The sequence below is a fragment of the Hemitrygon akajei genome, chromosome 14 (genome assembly GCF_048418815.1).
Source record: "Hemitrygon akajei chromosome 14, sHemAka1.3, whole genome shotgun sequence".
In the NCBI taxonomy this organism is placed as follows: Eukaryota; Metazoa; Chordata; class Chondrichthyes; order Myliobatiformes; family Dasyatidae; genus Hemitrygon; species Hemitrygon akajei.
The window spans coordinates 3,186,847-3,210,938 of record NC_133137.1 but is presented as its reverse complement, the minus strand read 5'-3'; the positions used below and the strand labels follow the sequence as shown (position 1 = coordinate 3,210,938).

The 24,092-nt window shown below is 45.2% G+C and overlaps 1 protein-coding gene across 5 annotated transcripts in view; it reads right to left on the bottom strand.

Moving 5' to 3' along the window:
* osbp2b (oxysterol binding protein 2b) overlaps positions 1–24,092 on the bottom strand; it is a 408,269-nt gene that overhangs the window by 69,531 nt on the left and 314,646 nt on the right. For 4 of the 5 annotated variants that reach the window (XM_073065344.1, XM_073065346.1, XM_073065348.1 and 1 more), the window contains 2 exons: positions 8,392–8,439; positions 223–340 (listed from right to left, as the gene is read on the bottom strand). In XM_073065344.1, the coding sequence (XP_072921445.1) occupies positions 223–340; positions 8,392–8,439 (166 nt within the window). The remainder of the gene's footprint in view (positions 1–222; positions 341–8,391; positions 8,440–24,092) is intronic. The other variant, XM_073065345.1, reaches the window with a different exon arrangement.

Below are 24,092 nucleotides of genomic sequence, written 5' to 3'. Positions count from 1 at the left end.
GTCAAGGAGAATTGGGATACTGAATTTTCCTACTTAAGCTGATTGTATGTATCCTTGAACTGTTTTACTGAGCTCTGCAGACACAGAGGTCAATGTCCTTAGAACAGGGTTACAAAAAAAAAACATTTCTTGCAGAGGAGGCACTTTCACTTTATCAGTCTGGATTGCAATGAACCCTCTGCACAAGTAGCGTCACAACACAGCGGTAGTCTGATCACTGACCTGTGTTCTGTAGGATCGGTTGTTACTGTGATGAATTCTGGTGCACTCTCCATGGCGTCAAAGTATTCGGTCTCCTCATCTTCGTCACTTGTCTCCCCTTTCACGGGTCGCGTTCTCGCTGCATTTAAGCACTTACGTTAAAATGTATTCCTTGTTATGTAGGATGCAAGCACTACAGTTAAAATGACAGTTGTAGTTGTTAGGAATTGTTCCTTTTTGTGCCTTGTGGCACATCAGGCGGCATTGTTTCTGCAGCATTGGACTGCTTTATTTTAGGAGGCTGAGTTGCTCAGCCCAGCACCGATGGAAATCATGTAATGAGCCAGCTGGACTCGAACTTGGGACCTTTGCCTGGAAGTCCAGCCCTTTATCTCTTTCACCTGTCAGTTTCCCAGCTCTTTACTTCACCCCTCCCCTCTCATGGTTTCACCTATCACTTACCACCTTGTACGTATTCCCCTTCCCCCCCACTTTCTTACTCTGACTTCTCATCTTTTTTTTCCAGTCCCGATGAAGGGTCTGGCAGATGTTAGGAATGAAACAGTTAAAACACCCTACAGTCTTCTTCATCCATCTTTGCACAGTCATGAACAGGCCAGGTTTGAATTAAAATAAAGGAGTCTCCATACAACCCAGCCACTGAGTATATTTTGCTTCCCTTGTAACATTCTAATACAAGGAAGTGAAATCCCCCTTGGATTCTCCTGGTCTCCAGCAGAAGCTCTTAAGAACTGGGTTTTGTGACTCAGCTAATTCTCCTAGGCTTCACTGTCAATCCTTTCATTTATGTGCATGCTATTTATTTATTTACAGGCACATCAGGGGAACAGGCCCTTCCATACCAACAAGACTGTGCCACCCAGTTACATACAAGTGACCAATTAATTCCTAACACATGCTGGAACATGGGAGGAAACACAGGTGGTCATGGGGAGAACATACAAATTCCTTAAAGACACAGCAGGAATTAAACTCAGGTCGCTGGTGCTGTAACAGCCTTATGCGAACCACTACACTACCACACCACAGTGAAGTGTCAAAAGATTCCCAGAGTTTCTCCCCACTGCGATCCAATAAGAAGAGAAAAAACAGCAAGGGCCTCACAGATTCCCTTTACACCAGACAGTAAACCACAACCTTGAGCGTTGCTGCTTGGTGACTTCAACATCCCTGCATCTTAACTTTCACAGACTTCCTAAGTGGAAATGACAGCTTAATGCCAAACTGCGAGCAGTAATAGTTTTCCCCTGAGCTTGCACACCTGTCAGAGTGGCATCATATCGAGACCATCGGCATTGCACATTTATTCACAAGCGAGGATGCGACATATGTCCTATTACTTCCCAAGGTTAAAGAACAGAACAAATATGAAGGGTAACGTATTAGGTTGAAATTTGAGGTGTGTGGCAGAACAAAGGGATCTGGGAATACAGATCCATAATTCCTTGGAAGTCACATTAGAGGTTACAAAGAGAGCATCTGGTACATTTGCCTTTATAAATCAGGTTACTGATTGCAGGAGTTGGGACGTTTCGTTGAAATTGTACAAGGCGGTGAGTTTGAATTCAGAGCATAAGGATTTAGAGTATTGTGTGCAGTTCAGGTCAGTTAACTACAGGAGAGACGTCAACAAGCTTGAAAGAATGCAGAGAAAATATACAAGGATGTTGCTGGGACATGGGGACCCGAGTTAAAGGAAGAGGTTGAATAGGTTAAGACTTAAGAGTGCAGGAGAATGAGGGGAAATCTTATAGAGGTATACAAATTATGAGGGGTATACATAGGGTCAAAGTATGCAGGATTTTCCCCCTCAGGTTGGATGATACTAGAACTAGAGGTGATAACTTTAGGGTAAAAGATGAAATATCTAAACAGAACAGTGGAAGTAGTAGATGGGTTCAATTGTGACATTTAAGAGAGGTTTGGATAGGTACATGGATGAAAGAGGTATGGAAGTATGGTCCAGGTGCAAATAGATAGGACTAAGCAGAAAAGCAGGCCAGGGCAGACTAGATGGAAGAATGGCCCTGTTTACATGCTGTATTGCTCTATGACTTGAGATTTAGTCAGAGAATACAGGAGAAGCAAAGTACTGGTCATTGAACACATGGCACTTGCTTAAACAGAAACAAAACCTGTTGGGGAAACAAAACCTGTTGGGCAGTAACCATGAAACAAGAAACAGGGTGAAGATCTTTTGTCTCAAACACTGATTGTTTCCTTCCACAGATGTTGCCTAACCTGTTGAGAGTTTCCAGCACTGTATTTATTTATTTAGAGGTACAGTGCTGTAACAAGCCTACGCTGCTGAATTGCACCCATGTGACTGTCTATTGAAATCAAGGAGGAAACCGAAGCACCCCGAAGAAACACACAAGGACACACAGAGAACACGCAATCTCCTTACAGTGTTGTAATAATTTCAAATTATCTTTTTAAAAATTTTCCTAGCATTGTTACAGGGCCAATTTGTGGCTCATGGACTAGAATGCTGTACGGGTGTAGCACACACAGCAGATCATTTTTAATTTCACTGGTCATCATCACACTCTTTTTGGCAACAATAGTATGTACAAATTGTTGAGTGCATTTCACATTGTTAATGCGCCATTTGCATTTACAACTAACACTTTCAAATGACTGCCTCACATCTGCCAAATACAATTTGCCACAGCAAACCCACACCTCACAGTCTCTGAAACAAACCTACCCTCCAGGCCACTTTCACCTGTAAGAGCTGGAAAGGTGACAGGAAAATGACCCTCCATTGCAGCTGTGACTGGGAGACAGAGTCAGGTGTTAGTTAGGAGGTGGCTGGAAGAGAAATGGTCAAAGCTGAAACATACTGCACATTAGCCAGAACATTTAGCATCCTGACAACATCCTCCTCATTCATCCCCTGCTACTTATACTTACTCCACACCTGCCTCTGATATCCAGTTATGCTTTCAACACCCTCTCTCACACAGATCGCCAACCTCTTTTTTCGTTTAACCTCTCCTGTCCCTACCCTATCACAGTCCTCCACGATGCAGAACATGCCCTCTTTTCATTACAGTCATTGGGGAGGAGGTAGAGGAACCTGAAGACTCCCACTCAATGATTCAGAAACAGATTCGGATTTATTTATTACATATACATCAAAACATACAGTGAAATACATCATTTGCATAAACAACCAACACAGCCTAGGGGTATGCTGGGGGCAGCCCGAAATGTGGCCACATATTCTGGCGCCAACACAGCAGTAGTAGTGCAATCACTCCAGCTGAGCATGATATTCTCCTAATAGGTTATCTATTGTTGGGTCTGCAGGCATGTTTGTCAGAACAACACAGAACACAGCTTTCTTCCCCTTCATCATCCAAAAAATTTCTTAATGCTCCATGAACACTAGCTCATTATTCTTTCTTTTTGCATTACATATATACTTTTGTAATTTACATCTTTTCACGCTACTGCTGTAGCAAAACAACGAATTCCATGTCATCTAAGCTAGTGATAATAATTCTGATTCTGATTCTATCATTAAGGACATGCCCCCATCACCCAGGACATGCCCTCTTCTCATTGCTACTATTAGGAAAGAGATACAGAAGGCTAAAGACATACGCTCAACATTATTGGAACAACTTCTTCCCCTCTGCCATCAGATTTCTGAACAGACAACGAATCCATGTACACTTCCTCTCTATTTCATTGTTCTCTTTTTGCACTACATACTTAATTATACAAATATATATATATTTCTCATTGTAACTTATAGTTTTTTATGTATTGCACTGTATTACTGCCGCAAAACAAATTTCATGATATATGCCAGTGATAGTAAACCTAATTCTGATTCTCATTTTTCCCTTCCTCTTGCCTCATCTCACCTTCCTCTGCATTTTAGAATTGATTTTACACTTAATTGATGAAAGGTCATCAACTTGAAATATAATCTTGGCTGTTCTCTCTACAGATACTTCCTTGTCTGCTGGTCCTAGCTACCTGCTTCTATTGAGAAATATACCTGATATAATCATTATATATACCTGAACTATAATCACTATGTATTAGCTATTTACTATACTATGTAATCACTTCTAGGTACCGAATATTAATATGTATTATTTTACTAGGCACATTTTGTTATGTGTTATTTTAACTAGATACTTTGTACTCTCTTAGCTGCATACTGTGGCACTTACAGAACACCTGTTTAGTTAGCAGCACTATTAGCTGAAATGTACCCCATGTATTACACTCAGCCTTTGTTTAGTACGAGATAACGGTGGCGGACAGGATGCTGCGAGCAGGGATGTACTGTGAGGGAGGTTGTCTGGAAAACATAATCTTGGCCACGAATAAGGCCCCTATGCGAACGGGTGAAAAACAATGGTGGCGCACCGTGGGCTAGGCAAGAGCGATTAATTAATTCATATATAGATGATATGCAATTAAAAATTGATTGGGTATGCTAATAAAACCGAAATGTAACTGAGATAAGAAATTACTATAAAGAATGCTGTACACCGGAGCTCGGTGGGCTTTCGGTGACAAGTTCATCGATTGCCTCAGCCTTTGTTTGCAAATAAAGGTTTAATTTTCTTGAAGAATTGTCTGTGTCTCCAAGTCATTTCAAGTAACCACGACACTTCACCATGTACCAACACTATACCTGTACTCCTCGATTGCATTTAAGTCCAGAACTCATTGGGTCTGTGCATTGAATGAACACAGCAAGCACACACCTTAATCTCAGAGGCTAAACAAGTGATGATCTGTATCCGCCTGGAATAGGTTTTTGTTTTCCTCATGGTTTGCCTAATCACTGTAGTCACATGGTCCTGTTTTGTTTAGTGCTCACATAGTTGTACTGAGTCGAAGCAGGTGCAGGACACCTGTAGGAAACCCTGTGTTAAGAAATTATTCTGGAGTTCGGGAATTATATCGACAGAGAAACATCAAATAAAATGAGAACTGGTCTTCAGAAATATAAGTTGTTGACAATTCAACTTTCACTGACACCTTAAGGTCAGTGAAATCAATGGCAGGTGTGGGACATTGTAAATACACACGGAAAGACAGAAGATGAATGTTTTATATTAACTGACACTCACTGAAGCCTTCACGATGCGATCAGGGAACGACTAAGTGGCCATCTCGTGTATCAACACCTTGTTAAAGACATTTCTCTGCCACTTAATGCAGAGTTTGGGATGTTGGTTTTGCCACTATTCTGGTTATTTGCATATTTGCATACTCCCAGTTTTTTTGAGCCAACCTCCAACATAGTAAAAAAAAAGAGGTATAATTTGGGTGCGTGGAGTTTATGCTCAGAAGCTCTGAAACAAGCCACCAAAATTTAAATATTCCAAGAGGTTCTGCATTTAGGACATACTCCCATTTGAAATATGTAATTCTGCAAAAGTTAGCTAACTACCCTCAAAATGTTAAAGTTAATATGGCCATGAGCACTACAAATTACAATAATAAATAGATAGTACAGGAAGAAGGAATAATAAGGTCTATAGTACGCTCAGAAATCTGATGGCAGAAGAGGAGAAGAAACTGTTCTTAAAGCTTTGGCTGTGAACCTTCAGGCTCCTATATCTCCTCCCCGATTATAGTATTGAGAAGAGGGCGTGACCCAGACTGTGATGGTCCGTAGTGAAGTTGAAACAAGTAGGGATGAAGATGGAAGAAATCATGAATCGATGCACCCAACTAGCGCAGAGCAGCCATTAACAAAGGATTGTCTGAGGTTGCCAAGTCTAACTGTGAAGTAAGAAGATGAATAAAGTGGGGTCAGTGTTCTGCTTTCTTGTTTGCAAGCATGAGAATAGCCCAGCTGAAGTAAACGATCAGATCCTGTCATTGAAACGTGGAAGTCAGACCTGCCAACTGGTGCAGTGAGATGATCTGATTATGACTTTATTTTGGACAGCATCCATCTATGCTTAATAGAGATTGCACTGTAGCATTGGGCAGGATGTTGTGATTGCTGAACTGAGTCACGCAGAGACGGTAGCTGAGGGACATAAAAGGTCTTTATTCAATACAACAGAGCTCCCAGAGAACTTATTTCTTCTTTCCCCATACTTAACAGTACTGGAATGTTTTCTACTTTTTAAACACAAAGAGTAATGATTTTGTCTTTGCACTGTACTGCTGCCACCAAACAACGATTTCACACAATAAGACCATAAGATATAGGAGAAGAATTAGGCCATTTGGCTACTCTGCCATTTCATTATGGCTGATCTAATTTTCCTCTTGGTCCCAGTCTCCTGCCTTCTCCCCATATCCATTCATGCCCTGACCAATCAACAATCTATCAACCTCTGCCTTAAATATACATGAAGACTTGGCCTCCATAGCTGCCTGGGGCAAAGAATTCCACAGATTCATCACTCTCTGGGTAAAAAAAATTCCTCCTCATCTCCATTCTACAAAGACACCCATCTATTGTTCTCTCATCTTAGACTCACCCACCATGAGAAAGAATCCTCTTCACGTCCACTCTGAACCAATAGTCTCACTGAACTATTTGATAGGTTTCAATGAGATCACCCCTCATTCTTCTGAATTCCAGTGAATACAGGCTCAGAGCCCTTAAATGCTCTTCATCTGAAGAGCTGTTCAATCCTGGAATCATTTTCACGAACCTCCTTTGAACCCTCTCCAGTTTCAGTACATCATTTCTAATATAAGAGGCCCAAAACTGCTCACAATACTCCAAGTGAGGCCTCACCAATGCTTTATAAATTCTCAACATATCATCCTTGCTCTTATATTTGAGTCCTCTTGAAATGAATGCTAACATCATGAATCAAAGGGCCTGTTCTGTGCTGTTATGTTCTACGTTCATACATGTTGGTCTCAAGAACAAAATATTTACAAAAAATGCAGTAAAGGGATTTAGCTTAAAGACAAAATATATTCCTAGTAAAACTAGTTAATTTGGCATGCTTGAACTTTGATGACTGACAGATTTTCTGGGTTATGGAATGTTATTCCATTAAAAGTCCAAAACACTTCTAATTCTTTTGTTTTAGATGTCACAAAGAGGAAGAATATATTTTCCAATGTACCCACTAAATTTCAAATGACTATGGGGAACAGGGCAAGGAAAATTCCTAAGGAGAGTGGGAAACAGAAGCAGGTGAGTGTCAAGGAAGTGTGGAACTTAGGTCCAGGGTTATTAAAGCAAGCACAGGAATCAGGGCCCTGGTGTGCTGGAAGGAGGGTGGAACGGAGGGAACTGGACCCCTGTGTATTGAAAGGAGTGTGGGAGCTGAAGAGCCACTGAACCATCAGAATTCCAGATAACTGGATAGTGAATTATCAAGATGCACTGACATAAACATGACAAGAATGGAACATGACTGATGTCCTCCTATAGAGAAGAGAGGTCAAACTTCCACCAAGATAACAACTTTGACTATTATTCACCTGATAACGTAAATAACAACACATGCAAGTTTCCATTACAAAATCACAATAATGGCAAGGATGGTAGTCTTAGAAGTTATGGTTAATATACTATATTTTTATCATGTCTTAATCAATATTCAAACAGAATTTTATCTGGGAATCATGCTTTTCTTTCTGTGCACAAGGAGGAACAAGCAACTTCACCATATCACTATTGTAAGATTTTGCGTGTGCTAAATACAGCATAAAATCAAGTATGATGATGCAACACTGAAAAATGGAGGAAGGCCAAGCAGGGGGAAATCTGCAGATGCTGGAAATTCAAGCAACACACACAAAATGCTGGTGGAACACAGCAGGCCAGGCAGCATCTATAGGGAGAAGCACTGTCGACGTTTCAGGCCGAGACCCTTCGTCAGGACTTCCTCCTTGCCAAGGCACAGCGACAATTTGCTGATACCTCTTCTTATTTACCCCTCAATCATGACCCCACTAAGGAGCACCAGGCCACTCTCTCCTGGCGAAGGGTCTCGGCTTGAAACGTCGACAGTGCTACTTCCTATAGATACTGCCTGGCCTGCTGCGTTCCACCAGCATTTTGTATGTGTTGCTTTAAAGGCCAAGCAGTCCTTCATAACTCTCCCACCTCATTTGCAACATTGTGACTTGATCTACCTAGCCCGTCACCACTCACAGACAACCAAGACTGAGCCACCTAATGTGAATGTCAACTATTAATCTACATACCTTTTATACGGTGCGATCTTTGTCCCAGCCAAGAATCAGTCCAGCTTCCTTTGGAAGGCGTGCAAAAGAAAGACAGACTTACGTTTATATAGCATTTTCCACAACCTCAGAGTTTCTCAAAACCCTTTACCAAAACCAATTACGGTAGGTACTTTTGACATGCAGTTACCAGAAAGGCCACAAATGCTCTTACAGATTTCCGGTGTTAATAACAAGAACTGCTGGATTAAGTGAGGGTGATTATGGGATAAATAATGACTTAGATATTGGGGAAAAACTTCACTGCTAATCACCAGAGAACAGCAATGAGAGTGCAGTGTTTCCTCAGCACTGAGCTGAAACAGCCAGGAGGGAGAAGGGCAAGGGGAGGGGAGAGAGGGGGAGGGGAGGGAGAAGGAGGAAAAGAGGGACAGAGAGAGCAGGAGAGAGGGGAGGGGAGGAAGAGACATGGAGAGGGAGGAGAGACAGGAAGAGAGATAGAGGGAGAGAGAGAGGGAGAGGGAGAGGGGAGGGGTGAGGCAGGGTGACTGGGATGGGGAGCCGGAGGAAGAAAGAGGAAAGGAACAAATGGGGGGGGGCAGAGAGGGAAGAGAATAGCATGGGGAGAGGTGACAGAGGCACTGGCTGACTCCAGTACCTGGCATCTACTCTGGATCAGAGAAACATAACACAAGCAGTTTCCTGCGGATGGACAGGACAAACTGTTAAAAAGAACATATCTCTGCAGGAAGCTATTAGAAGTTGGCTTTGGATTACTACAGCCTATTCTTCCCACTAATATACAATTTATATCTACATATTTAACATACAAAGAAATTAGGAGACAGTCAAAATCGCACTACTGCACAACAATGAGGCAATGTAGGGACACCATTTTGTTTTTCTGCATTCTACAATAAAGTCGCAACTTGCATCTCTAACTTTGAGATCATAGTATTCTTTTGATATTAAATCTGTTTTGATAAAGCTACAAAAATAAGAGATGATAAAAATGTAAACGGCAATATTTGTTGAATTTCCTTTTTAATCCCCAGTCCTCAGACTAACCAGCTGTGGTAAAGACAACTAACGACAACATGAGGAAGGCCCAAGGAACAACTTTGCTCACATTTTCAAGCTGGTCGTTCCCCTAAGTTAGGTGAAAGGGAAGACCCTGACTAGAGCTCTAAAACTAAAAACACCTGCATGAGGGCCTGTACTCTCTGGAGTTGAGAAGAATTGGGAGGGGGTTCTCACTGAAGCCTACTGAATATTGAAAGGCCAAAACAGAATGAACATGGAGAGGAGCTTTCCAATAGTGAGAGAGTCTAGGACCACAGGGCAGCCCCAGAATAGAAGGATGTCACTTTAGAATAGAGATGAGGAGTAATTTCTTTTGCCCCAGCATGGTGAATCTGTGAAATTCATTGCCACAGGCAACTGTGCAGGCCAATTCATTGGGAATATTTAACGTGGAGGTTGCTAGGTTCTTGATTAGTAAGGATTTAAAGATTACAGGGAAAAGGCAAGAGAAAGGGGTTGAGAGGGAAAATAAGCTAGCCATGATTGAATAATGGAGTAGACATGATGGGCCAAATAAACTAATTCTGCTCTTGTGTTTTATGGTCTTTTATGCTGGTTGGGAACACAATATCACTGCTGAACTGGGTTGTTGCTGTTTCCAGTCACAGCAGATATCACAGCTTGAAAGGATGCATTCTGTAATATTATTTCAACAAGGGTAGGTGTATGAGTCCTAAAACAGGAATCCCTGACCCTCAGATACTCACGACCGTATCACACCAAGGTTAGCAAATGTCAATTTGCTTCAGTTTCTCTCTTATCCAGTCAGGCAATGTTGAAAGGCAGGCCTGATCAGATGAGTGATACCAATTTACCAGAGCTGTCTGCTCCTCAATGTCACAAACTACCTGTGACACTCCAGTCCTACAAGGAATCACAAAGACAGGTCTGACAGCTGGGCTCAAATTTACATTATGAATAAGTGTGAGAATGTTTTTAACTCTGTAAGGTAGCACCTGCCCTGACACTCCACTGAAGGACACAATTCTCTTTCCTGATTTGGACTCAAAGTAGCTGAATGACAAATCATAAAATCAAGATATTCTGCAGATGCTTGAAATCCAGGGTAACACGCACAAAATGCTGGAGGAACTGCATTTATGTGTGTAACATTGGATGACGAATGTTGTACAAGAGGACTTAAAACATACAGGAGGCCAGTCAGCCCATTATCTCTAACACAAAGTACACTACGGATGCTGGGGTCAAAGCAACATGTACACCACGCTGGAGGAACTCAGCAGGTCTTGCCATCTCCTGTAGATAACATGCCTATTAAATTTCTCTTTGATTCTTTTTGCCAACTACTCATCCAAGAGACAATTTATAACAGTTAATTGACTGAACAGCACAGCGTTGGGATGTGGGAGGGAACTGGACTGAACTCATTGCAGTCTCAGAGAGAAGGTGCAGACTCTACGCAGACAGCACCCAGGGTCACTGGAGCCATGTGGATAGTCTTATGATCACCATCTTCACAAAGACAATATACAGATTTTACTTACTTCAGCAGACTTTATTATGCAAAATAGTCAAGGTTTATGATACATGTCACACACTTTACACCAGTGTCTGCAAAATACATTCAGTGAGAAATGCTGTTCCAGAGAGGCAACTCCTCCATTTCCCTGCTTTTTGGCTGGCCTACTGGAAGACAAACCTTAGTCACTGTCCAGAGTAACACTCACAGAATGCTGGAGTAACTCAGCAGGTCAGGCATCTATGGAGAGGAATAAATAATTGATGTTTCTGGCCAAGACCCTTCATCAGCCACTGCCATGAGTCCTGACATGAAGAGTTTGTACGAGGACAGACATGGAGAGATAGAACACAGAACATGGAACATGACAGCACAGTACATGTCCCTCAGCTCACAGTGTTATGCAGACCTTTTAACCTAGACTGAAAATTAGAATCAGGTTTAATATCACCAGTATATGTTATGAAATTTGTTAACTTTATGCCAGCAGTACAATGCAATGCATGATAAATATAGAGAACAAAAATGAATTACAGTAATTATATATATGTCTATTAAACAGTTAAGTTAAAATAAGTAGTGCAAAAAAAAAGTAGTGAGGTAGTGTTCAGGTTCAATGTCCATTTAGAAATTGAATGACAGAGGGGAAGAAGCTGTTCCTGAATCGCCGAGTCTGCGCCTTCAGGCTTCTGTACCTCCTTGGTACAACGAGAAGAGGGCATGTCCTAGGTGGTGGGAATATTTAATGATGGACACCACCTTCCTAAGAAGATTAATCTGATCTTTCTTTCCTACGTAGTCCTCCCCCAATTTTTTTTTATTGCCCATGCAACTATCTAAGAGTTTCTTAAGTGTAGAAAGGTTGATAACCCTGGTATGATCCAACTTCCTGGTGAGCTATTGGGTGAAGTCACAAGTCCCCGGCTTGAGTTGAGTTTCTGATGATTATGCAGCATGGAAATTTCCCTCGATCATTGATTGTTAGAACAGACTGAGACAGAAATTCACTAATAATCCCATGCCAGCCTTCCGCAGTTGCTGGCCCCAGTTGCCCTTGTATTAAAATTGATGTGCTTTGTTCTCTACAAAGGAGCAAAACAAGCAAAGAAGAAGCAAATGCGAACTATGTTCTGTTTCCATGTTCTATAAAAATGGAGGGCTCTGTAGGAGGGAAGGGTTAGATTGATCTTAAAGTAGGTTAAAAGGACAGCCCAACATTGTGGGCTGAAGAACATTGCACTATAGTACAGGCTCTATGTTTCATATTCTATGAACTAGCTGAAGAACGAAGCAAATTTCCAATGAGGTTTGGCCCTGGGTAGCTGATTGACGCTGTTGGGATTCTGCTACCCAGTATATCTACTGCCTACAGACCAGTAAGACATCAAAAAGACACCAGAGATTGGCATATACCACCATACCTACCACTGGAAACATCATCACATAACCACCACAACCTCCCCCCCCCCCCCCCCACCCCCCCCTTGGGTCACACAAGACTATCATTGTTACATCACTTTCCCTCAACACAGTTAGCAGATTTTTCACCTACAAACCCGTGTTTCCTTCTTACACCCCACTCCATCACTAAGTGCTGCCATTAAACCCAATGGCCAAAAGTTCAGCCAGATAGATTGGTTTTAAAGAGGACCTCAGAGTGAGGGAGAGACAGAGAGAAGTAAGCCAAGACCATTGGTAGCTGGACCGTGTCTGTTGACGGGACGGGGAGTGGTTTCTGGGGATGAGGTTTCTTGGAGCAATAGAGCAGGCTGTCAGATATTAACAAGGGCAGAGCAACAAGGGGATTGAAAACAAGCACAGTAATTTTTAAAATAAATATCAGTCTGGGTCAGTGAACTCAAGTTCAAAGGGTGATTAAGACAATAAATACTGCTCTATGAGCAGATGTAAAACAAACACCAAAAATAAACACAATGGATTGGAAATTAACAGGCAGCTGAATAAGTTTACTGTTACATCTTGTGGAGCAGTGCATTCTGTGCAGAGTGCTGCTGACAATCTCGGTAGTGACAGTGAAACATGCTGTGACATAATCACAACGACCAACATGGTACCGAGCAAACAGCAACTCATCCATAAAAATGATTTCCTAATGGTTTAAAAATCAATTTCTAATCATGCTCACTGCAGCTCATTACTCAAGGGGGAATATATGAATGTCAGGTTTAATGGATGCCAAGTTACAACGTTTATATATTCAGAATCAGATTTATTATCACTGAGACATAGAGTCATAGAAAAGCACAGGACAAAAACAGGCCTCTTGGCCCACTTAGTCTGTGCTAAGCCACTTAAACTGCCTATTCCCATCGACCTTTATCGGGACTATAACTCTCCATACCTCTGCCATCCATGTCCCTATCCAAACTGATACATTGTGAAATTTGTTTTGTGGTAGCATTACAGTGCAATACACAAAGTATAGTTTTAATTGCAATAATATATACTGTATAAATAAAGTGGATTCCCATTACTTGGGGCAGCTGATTATTTGGGACAACTCAAAAAACAAATTGAGAAACTAGCTGGGATTTCCTTCCTTCATTTGGGGCACTATGCTGCGTAGTTAGGGCAGGAGACTGTTGCCGATCTCTAACTAGCATCCGTTGGGTGCACTTGCGCAGCTGTTAGACACTACACTGTGCTTTGAGTGAACAGTGTTTAAATAGCATTGATTTTTGTCACTGATAGTTGGTGAGAAATAAGAAGTTAGACTATTCGGAACTGTCTTGTTCACTGTGGTTTCAAGCATTCGGGCTTGGAGATGCCAGAAACAGCCTGAAGTGAAAATAAAAGATTTCACTACTTCAGCACGTTAGGAACTACGAAGAATTTGAAGGTATTGACAACCATCTTGAATGTGACAATGAAAATGTTTCTAAAAGGATGCAACAGTTTCTAACTAGCTACAGTCACATGCATTTGTGTAGCTGTTAGACACTACACCATACTTAGAGTGAACAGTTTTTAAACAGTGTCAGTTGTTGTTGTTTGTGTTATGTTATTCTTGTCAGCTGACTGACGCCAGATTAGACAGAAGTGATTTTTGACACTACTTCATGCAAGAAAGCAATGCAGGCAGCCCATTATCTGCATGAGGTGTCTGCTTTTGTTCATTTACAGTCAATCAAAAGAACACGACAGCGTACACTTTACGAATTCCTCTGTTGATAACTATTAGGAACTGATATACAGTTTTATAGTACTGCAGTAATATTGGTAGTTTTAATTTGCTCTGTATTTCATTTAAATACATAATTTACTCTCAAATGGTAGTTTGTTTTTTTTAAACTACTTCCATGAAACTTCTGGTAATTGATGCAGTTGCTTAATTGGGCCAAAATGTACGATCCCGATGTGTCCCAATTATCTGGAATCTACTGTATATAAAATAAGCATTGAAAAAGGAAAGCAGAAATAGTGAGGTAGTGTTCATGGACCATTCAGGAATCTGATGGCAGTGAGGAAAAAGCTGTTCTTAAAACATTGAGTGTAGGTGCTGCTGTACCCCTTCCCCAATGGTAGTAATAAGAAGAGGATATGCCCTGGGTTGGTGGCTGTCCTTAATGATGGATGCCACCTTTTTGAGACATCGCCTTTTGAAAATAGCTTGGAAGCTGGGCAGGCTAGTGCCCATGATGTGCAGGATGTGGACACAGCTGGCTAGTGAGGACACAACCTTTGATGCCCTTACAGCTGCTGTACTCTCTCTCCTGTTGTCTCTCTCACTACCTGTGACAGGCCCAGTCTGCTCTTCAGGATTTTGCCAACTTGTCAGTTCACTGAACCACTCCGACAAGCGGAAGATTTTATACTCAGCTGGGAGAAGGAGAAGCCGGTGGTCAGCTGGGAGAAGGAGAAGCCATTGCTCGGCTGGGAGAAGGAGAAGCCATTGCTCGGCTGGGAGAAGGAGAAGCCATTGCTTGGCTGGGAGAAGGAGAGGCTAACAGATGAGCCGGAGTTGGTGAGCTGGAGAAAGAGAAGCCAGCGGACTGCTGGTGACAGTGAAGTAGATGGACAGCTAGAAGAAGTTTGGGAGGAGCAGACCTGGGCCCAGTCCACGTTGCTGCCAGCCACCTGAAGACATTGGAGTTGATGTGAGAAAGCGGCGTGCAGTGTAACCATGAGTGACTGTCTTGGATGTTTCTCTTTTGATCAGAAATCCTTGTTAGAGATTGATGATGTGAGATGTCACAGACCTGTTTCCTTATTTGTTGGAGAGACAGGCGATGAGGCAGCAGCGTGGCCTCAAGAGGGCTTGCCTATTACATCTATTAATTGCTGTTACATCTGCTTGCACCACTCCCTGTGGGCGCAACCTATTCCAAGCATCCAGCACTCTCTGTGTAAAAGAAAACTTGCCCTACACACCTCCTTTAAACATGCCCTCTCTTGGAGAAAAGTCAAGTGTTGTTTGATGACAGTAAAACAGACCTTCCAATTATAACACATTCCTAAATATTGGAGGGAAAGACTTGGGGACATCAGCAGGGCTTGGGCGCATCCTTGTTGTGAATATTTAGGTTGTCCTTTGGTGGACTGTCCAGTTTTCTACTGTTGTCTTGAGACTGTGGACTCCAACCACAACCTTCTGCTGGAGCCATGGGTCAGCCCGAGGGCCGGGAAGCTTGTGGAAGTTGGATTTACCTAGCGGAGATACTATAACAAGTACACTAAGCAGGAAGCCACTACCCACAGGAGTGGAGTGGAAGATCCCATTTCCAATTTAAGCACATGCCAATACTTGGGACTAGATCTTTGGGAGGGAAACCAAATAGGTCTCAGTAAATATTAAACCTATAGATCCATCTTACTCCATTTCATTACAAGCCAAGACAGAGAAAAACACCATATCATCATAGGTCCTGAGTCAAGTATTGACCCTTCCTTTTGATCTGGCCTGGTATCCAAACTGAATATTCTGCTTCTCTTTTCTCAGATGCTGCCCAGCTTGTTGAATTTTTGTTATCTTAGAAGAAAAGGAAGATTTTCTTCCCTAAAAGATGCCAATGAACACAAGAGTTTTCAGCAAATTGTCAGATGCTTAGAGTCTATCAGAGGCTCAAGCTTTTTACTCCAGATTACGTACTGAAAGTGAGATGATGAGAAGCAAGAGGCCCCTGAGCCTGCACTACCATTCAGGAAAAGCGTGGCTGCTCCAAGCTTCTTCTCAACACCCTTTTGCTGCTCTCTCCCCAATGCTCTATACTCAGGTATTTAATTACCTGGCAATTTCCAACTTGAATCTATTCAATGGTTCCACCTCCACAACTCTCTGTGGTAGGGGAGGACAAAGAATCTCAGCCTCCTGAGAGAGGAAATTCCAAAATACAGCAAGCTGTTACTTTGAAAATATGTTCCTTGGTTGTAGACGACCTCATTTAGGCACAACAACTTCTCAACAACCTCAATTACAACTCCTCTCAGATCATTCCACAACCATTCGTTCTTCTAATCTACAATGAGAACAGGCCCAAGCTGTTCTCCATTAATTAACACTTTCATCCTGTAACAATTTAGTGAACCTTATTGGTGATGCCTCTAGTCTAAAGCAAGTATATCCTTCCTTAAATCTGACCAGAACTGTAAAAAGTTCTCCAGATGAGGTCTCACCATCACTGCAATAATGGACTCCCCATATTTTCCCAATGACAGATGCTGGGCAAGCCGACCTTTAGTTTCCTGCTTCCTCCTTTCTTGGATTGATTCCACTGTGATGCCAGCACGCTCGTACACGGTAGCCTCTCTGGGTCCAAACAAAGGTGCAGTTTGTTAGGGTTAATGTTAGGGTTAATTCGAGACTGCCATTACAGGTCAGGAGTGGCTCACGTAATGAGAGGGTGGGGGGAGCGAAACTGGGGACCCCGCTACACCGAAACTAACAGTGTCACGCGATTCAGTAAACAAAAGAAACAGGTAACTCGTGAGCATATGGCTGCGGGCCAATAAGATGGACACAAGTGCCCGATATTACCTAATATGTAGCGGGGGCTTGTGCTGGGGGGAAAAGGGATATAAATAAGAGCAGATTGTAAGGGGAGGTCGGAACGCGCCTTCTCCAGCGATTCCGTCGATTCGCTGTACCAGTTACGAATTCTGCAATAAACCTAAGTTTTGTAATATTCCGGTGTTGGTTGTCTCTCTTCCTAAACGAACACAGGGCATAACTTGAGCCCAACATTTGGTGACCCCGACGTGGGGAGGGAGAGACAATACAGGCTGGCGGGTCCGACAGCAGACAACTTGCGGCCGCAAGCTCGACTAAGGTCAGGAAGTGCCTGTTATATCGAAGACTTCCACTAGATAGTTAAATCACTGAGTTAGATCTTGTCTGCTGACGGACCCTCACCAACCCCAAATTACCCTGGGAGAGATCATTCCCGGTGCAGAATCGTGACTGGTAAGTACTAACTCTTATCTGTTTTTAGGAAGATCCTCCGCCCGTGGAAAAGTCTTCTGAGTGAGGGTACCCGCCGCCCACGATGGGCATAAAAGTCTCAGGAGTGAGGAGGAGAAGAGAAAAGTGTCGCGGTACACCGTAGTACACAGGGATACTGACGGCGCCTACCTTAGACTGGTTGTTAAGAGGAGAAATCTCCCACGCGAAGGTCAGGTTTTGAAAGGCGACCGTCCCATATTTGATCCTCTCTGTGTACTAGGGAGCCATGGAGCACTTCAATTTCGAGTTACCGAAACTCAGACATTTGTGTGTTGAGTAACAGAGTATATGAGAGTTTTTAGAAATATGGTAAAATTGATAACTGTGCGAGTTCAATAATCTAACAGTGAGCAGCCGCAGGGGTCGGACACCATCAAGGTAGGAGTGGAAGTGTTCCTCCGAGGCCCGGGGAAGCTCACCTGGAACGGAAAACGGTGGCATGGTCCATACCCTGTCACCGAGGTCTCCAACAGGGCATTAAAAGGTAAGAAGGGAGGGGGACAATAACTGGCATCATTTTCTACTGGCTAAATAAGACCTCTGGCAAGTGGGGAGCGTTTCTGGGACAGTCGGCTCTAGGACTGTCTATTTCAATTGCTATCTTTATTACGTGTGGTTGTTGTTGCGGGACTATAGATCGAGCCTTGACCGGAAAGGATGGAACTCCACCGGCGTACCAGGCACCCTTGTTCCCAATGGAAGGGGAGGACACGGCCCTCCCGGAAAGCGGACGCGCTATGGGAGGACACGGACTGAAATGGACCATGGCAAGGGGGGGATTGTGAATTTGTTCTTGAATAAGTTTTCTGAAATGTTGCATGCTTCTTGTAAAAATTGCGGATGTTTAGGGAACCCCTACCCATATTTTGTGACCCTAGGTCGGACAAATCAGGATAAGCAAATAGGGAGGACACGCCAAAGAGTGCCGGGGGACGCTCACCTCCCTGCCTGATCCCGGCAGCCGCGGAAAAGCTTGTAAGGGGTGTGGCCTCTGGGAGGCCAAGGGAGGGAGTGTTAGGGTTAATGTTAGGGTTAATTCGAGACTGCCATTACAGGTCAGGAGTGGCTCACGTAATGAGAGGGTGGGGGGAGCGAAACTGGGGACCCCGCTACACCGAAACTAACAGTGTCACGCGATTCAGTAAACAAAAGAAACAGGTAACTCGTGAGCATATGGCTGCGGGCCAATAAGATGGACACAAGTGCCCGATATTACCTAATATGTAGCGGGGGGTTGTGCTGGGGGGAAAAGGGATATAAATAAGAGCAGATTGTAAGGGGAGGTCGGAACGCGCCTTCTCCAGCGATTCCGTCGATTCGCTGTACCAGTTACGAATTCTGCAATAAACCTAAGTTTTGTAATATTCCGGTGTTGGTTGTCTCTCTTCCTAAACGAACACAGGGCAGAATTTCAAGCCCAACAAGTTGTTCATCTTTTATACCTTTTTTATGGTCGCAAGACACTGCTGGATACTAAGGACATCCAGTACCCCACTAGTGAGTTGCTGGATAGTGGTAGAGCTGGACTTGTTGAGCATCATGTTGGAGCCACCCAGGGAAGAAGGAGTCAGACCAGTGAGCAACCCAACAACTGTGAACTTTACTGGCTTGGATGTTTTTCTTGAGATTACAAGACCCTGTTGGACATTGGTAATGTAGAATACTCATTGGTATATTGGTGAGACTGACAGCGAGAGAGTTGTATTTCCTCCGTTGTTGGTTGGATAAGGCTTTCATGGCTCGGGGTTGTCTGCTGTGGCCTTCAGCAAAGGGGACACTGGAGCTGGTTATGTACTGCTGGATTCCTGTTGGGCTGGGGGTAGTCCCTCCCACTGGTGCTGCCCTCCAGAGTTTGCTCCCGCAGGACAAGCTAGAATACCTTCATCCGCAGTGGAACTTATGCAAAATGAGGAACTGCTGTGCTAGTTCTTGCAGAAACATGGGTTCAGGATAACATCACGCTCCATCAATCTACAGGCAATGACACTCAGGGACTTGGGGTTATATTATTATACTTACATATTTTTTGTAACTTGACCCCAGAGGAATGTTGTTTCATTTGGCTGTATTCCTGTGCATGACTGAATGACAAATAAGCCTGAATTTGATTTTGAACGGTATCCATAGTGGTATACCTGTTGTTGAGGGGGGCTGGTGACAATGGTACTTTGCACTTAACCCCTTTCCCCTTCCTGACTGTCGCCCATTCTCCTGTGTCCTGCACATTGCGTGTAACTACCTCTCTATTCATACCATCTATCACCCCTCAGCCTCCAGAATGATCTGGAGTTCATCCATTTCCAGCTCCAACTCCTTAATCAGGAGTCTTAGAATCTGCAGTTGGATTTGCTTCTTGCAGGTGAAGTTGTTAGGGACACTGGAGGTCTCCCTGCCTTCCCACATCCTGTAAAAAGAGCATTCAACTATGCTGCTTGGCATCCTCACTGTTCTAACTGCAATTACAAAGAAGGAAACAAATGTACAATGTCCTGTGTATGTTACTAAAAAGGGCTTCTTTGGTTTGTTACGAGTAGGAATGCTTCTTTGTCTGTTAAAAGTTTCTCTTGCCATTGTTTCGCTTTAGAATGGCTGATATGGTAATTGTATTCATTTGTTAATCAATGGGGAATGTTATTGTGTTTTGTGAGGCTGGGAACTTGGGGGAGGGGTTGCGCGGGCTTGGGGTGTGAGGAGAGTCCAGAGGGAGAGGCTGAGGAAGGAGGACGTGCGCTCGGACGACCACCGGGGAGTCCGAAGTGGGAGTTTCGGGAGGACGACCACCGAGGAGTCGAATGGTTCGCTGGATGAGCTCCACCGATGTGCACTAAACTGACTGAACTTTGATAAGTTGGCGCCTTTTGTTTTTTTCTTGTATATATAGATATTGTATTGCCTAATACTCTTTTAATTTTAGTAACCTCTTTAAAGTGTATTTCATAACGGTATTTGTTGTGGGTTTGATACTGTTGGCGGGCGCGAGGCATAAACGCAATTCTCACAGCACCTGCGTGTACGGGAGGTGGGTTGGTATGTGGCTGGATCTCTTTTTCCCCTAGACATATACCAGCCTGTTGGGTAAGTGTTACATTTGTGGGGTGCTGGTCTGGGATTGGATTGTCAGGGGGCTGTGGAATCGCGCAGGTAGTGAGCGGAAATGGAGAGAGAGAAAATTGTTCGCTGGTGCCGATTTGAAGGTGTACCGGTACAGTGGGGGTTAAGTTTGGTGATGGGTATGGGGCAGGTAGAATTGGTAGCTAGACGGTGTGGTAAAGAGATGGAGTCTAGCTGGGTGTTGGTTAGTACGAGTGCTGACGTCAGGACGTTGGAACTGCCGGCGACGGTCAGTGTACCGGGGGAGGAGGGGCTGTGGGGACTCCACACTCTCTCCGAGGATGAGGCTGAGGAGACATCGGAGGAGGAGCTAGAGCTAGAGGAAAACCCCAGAGAGGTGGCAGGCACTAGCAAAGGGAGGAGGGAGGAGGGAGTCGTGTCTAGGCTCCACTCCCCAGGTAGGGGGGAAGCCTCGGAGCTGGCAGCCGCACTTAACTCCCTGGTGGGAGTGGCCGAGAGGCCACGGCTGAAGCTGGGGGTGTTCTCCGGAGCCAATCCGACTCCGGACGGGGAGGTGGACTATGAGACCTGGATCGAGCATACGTCCTTGATGTTAGAGGAGTGGCCAGGCTCCGAGGAGGAGAAGCGGCAGCGATTGGTGGGAAGTTTGAGGGGTTTAGCAGCCAAAACAGTTCGGGAGTGGAAAGCTGAAAAGTCTGGGGCCTCAGTGGAGGAATGTATAGAAGTTTTGGAGGGAGCATTTGGGTTGTCAGGGGAACCCTGGCTGCTTTTAGCAGAGTTCCAATGCCTGGAATAATGGAGAGGGGAAAAGCTCTCCGAGTACATATTTAGGATGGAGGGGATGCTCTCGGGGCTGCGGCGCCGGGGGGTAGTGAAGGCGCCTGACGTGGCTAGCGTGAGGATGAGTCAGTTATTCAGTGGCTCTCTGGAGGAGGACAAGGTGGCGTGGACTATTAGGCAGGCTTATAGGAAAGGTCCCCCTCCATCGTTCGGGCAACTGATTAGAGAGGTGCGGGAGGAAGAGAGAGCGTTGGGGCGGAAAAGGGGCGTGGGCCTACGGGAGCGATTCTCAGCGATACAGGAAGTGGTGGCTGGGTGGAGGATTGACAACCCACCAAGGGGTAGAGAATCCCCTCTGGAGGGGAGGGACAGGGGAGGTACCCACTCTCAGGGGCGACCAGTGCCGTGGGTTGGGAGTGGGAGTCGTCCTGGGAGAGGAGGGGCGGCAGGCAGCGTGTGCTTTAACTGTGGGAAAGAGGGGCATTTCAGGCGGGACTGTGGGCGGCCGAGGGTGTGCTATAGCTGTGGAGAGGAGGGACACTTTAGGTGGGATTGTGAGAGACAAGGAGTTCCGCGAAGGACAAGCCCCCCTGCGACTAAGAAGGGAGAGGGTCTCGGGGCCGTTCTGTACCAGGAGCATGGCAAAGCATTGAGGCCGGTAGCCTTTGTCAGCCGAAGCTTGTCGCCATCGGAGAGAAACTATCCCACTCACAAGTTGGAGTTCCTGGCGCTGAAGTGGGCGGTGGTGGACAAGTTGGGCGATTACCTGTATGGAGCCAAGGTTGAGGTGCGAACGGATAACAATCTGCTCACTTATATTTTGACTTCGGCAAAGGTGGATGCCACAGGACATCGGTGGCTGGCGGCCTTGTCGGTATATGATTTCAGCCTGAGGTACCGGCCCGGAAGCAAGAATATCGATGCGGATGCTTTGTCTCGTCGGGAGCCGGGGGAACAGGAGAGGGACGAGGAGTGGAAGAGTGTCCCTGCCCCTGGAGTGAAGGCGATGTGCCAGTTTGCTATCACCATGAAGGCCGAGGGAAGAGGGAGGCTGGAATGAGCCGTGGACCATTTGGGGGGTTTTGACGACGCCATACCCCTAGCTTACTGTGACCTGACCGCACTGCGGACTAAACAGTTGCCAGAACTGAGTCCGGGGGAAGTGGCAGCTGCTCAGCAAAATGACCCGGGCATTGGCACAGTGTGGAGAGCGGTCGAGAGGGGGGATGGGGCGTTGGCTGAGAAGGCGAAACACCCATTCGTGCCCCTGTTGTTGAAGGAGTGGTCTCGGTTGAAGTTAAAGAACAAAATCTTGTACCGGGTAACAGCGCCTCCGGACCAACCCCACTGTTGGCAACTGGTCCTGCCGGAGGAGTATCGGCAGGCTGTACTCCAGGCCCTACATGATGATTCTGGACATTTGGGGGTGGAAAAGACCTATGGATTACTCAAAGACCGGTTCTACTGGCCCCGGATGAGGGGGGAAGTGGAAGAATACTGTAGGGGCTGCAGTCATTGCATCCGGAGGAAGACCCTGCCCGCGTTGGCGGCTCCATTGTCGCACTTGCAGAGTGCGGGACCTCTGGACCTGGTATGTATGGATTTTCTGTCGATTGAGCCTGATACCAGCAACACCGCGAATGTCTTAGTCATCACCGACCATTACACTCGCTATGCTCAGGCATTTCCCACTAAGGATCAGAAGGCGACAACAGTGGCGAAGGTGTTATGGGAGAAGTATTTTGTTCATTACCAGGCGAATCCATAGCGATCAGGGGCGGGACTTTGAGAGCCGCCTTATCCATGAATTACTGACTATGCTTGGGGTTGAGAAATCCAGGACTACCCCGTATCACCCACAGGGAGATCCGCAGCCAGAGAGGTTCAACCGGACCCTGTTGGATATGCTCGGGACGCTGGAGATTGGGCAGAAAAGCAGGTGGAGTCATCATATTGGACAATTGGTTCACTGTTACAATTGTACTCGCAATGATGCTACAGGATATTCGCCCTATTATCTGATGTTCGGGCGGGAAGCGAGGTTGCCCATTGACTTGTGTTTTGGGGGTGAAGTGGGTGAATTACCCGGGAAGTCCCATCTAAAGTATGTGTCCAACATGAAGAATGAGTTACAGCGGGCGTACGAGTTGGCCGAGGCGGCGGCTACCAAACAAAATCAGAGGAATAAGATGCGGTATGATTGAAAGGTGAAGTTTGTTCAATTATTGCCGGGCGACCGGGTCCTTTTACGGAATTTGGGACTCCCTGGTAAGCACAAGTTGGCAGACCGATGGGCGGCCAGCCTCTATGTAATAGAGAGCCAGATGCCGAACCTGCCAGTTTACCGGGTGAAACCTGAGGATGGGAAAGGGCCTATCAAGGTACTCCATCAGAATCACCTGCTGCCGCTGGGTCAAGCGGTGCAGGTGGATACGGAGCCAGAGTGGGAGGTTACGCCCAGTACAAGGACTCTGCGAGGGCGCAGAGAAAGGGAAGAGCCCGCTGCTGAAGAGCGGGGACGGGTCCCTCGCCCGGAAATGGCTACCGATTCAGAAGAGGACGACTCAGATGAGTGGTCCCTGTTCCCATTCGCTGGTGCTCCAGTACCAGGAGAGGAGGCTCCTGGTCCTTCCCATACTGAATTGGGTGAGAGGAGGGAAGGTTTTGAGGGTCAGATGGAGAGGCAGCCAACAGTGGTGGGAGAGAGGGTGGAGCCCGAGCGTGAGCCGGAGAGATCTCAGGTGAGGGAGGACCCCCGTGAGGAAGGGGGTGAGGGTCTGTCAGGAAGACCTGGGGTGTCCGAGACAGTGGGTTCGCAGGTGGAGAGGGAGCCCAGGGGGGCAGAAG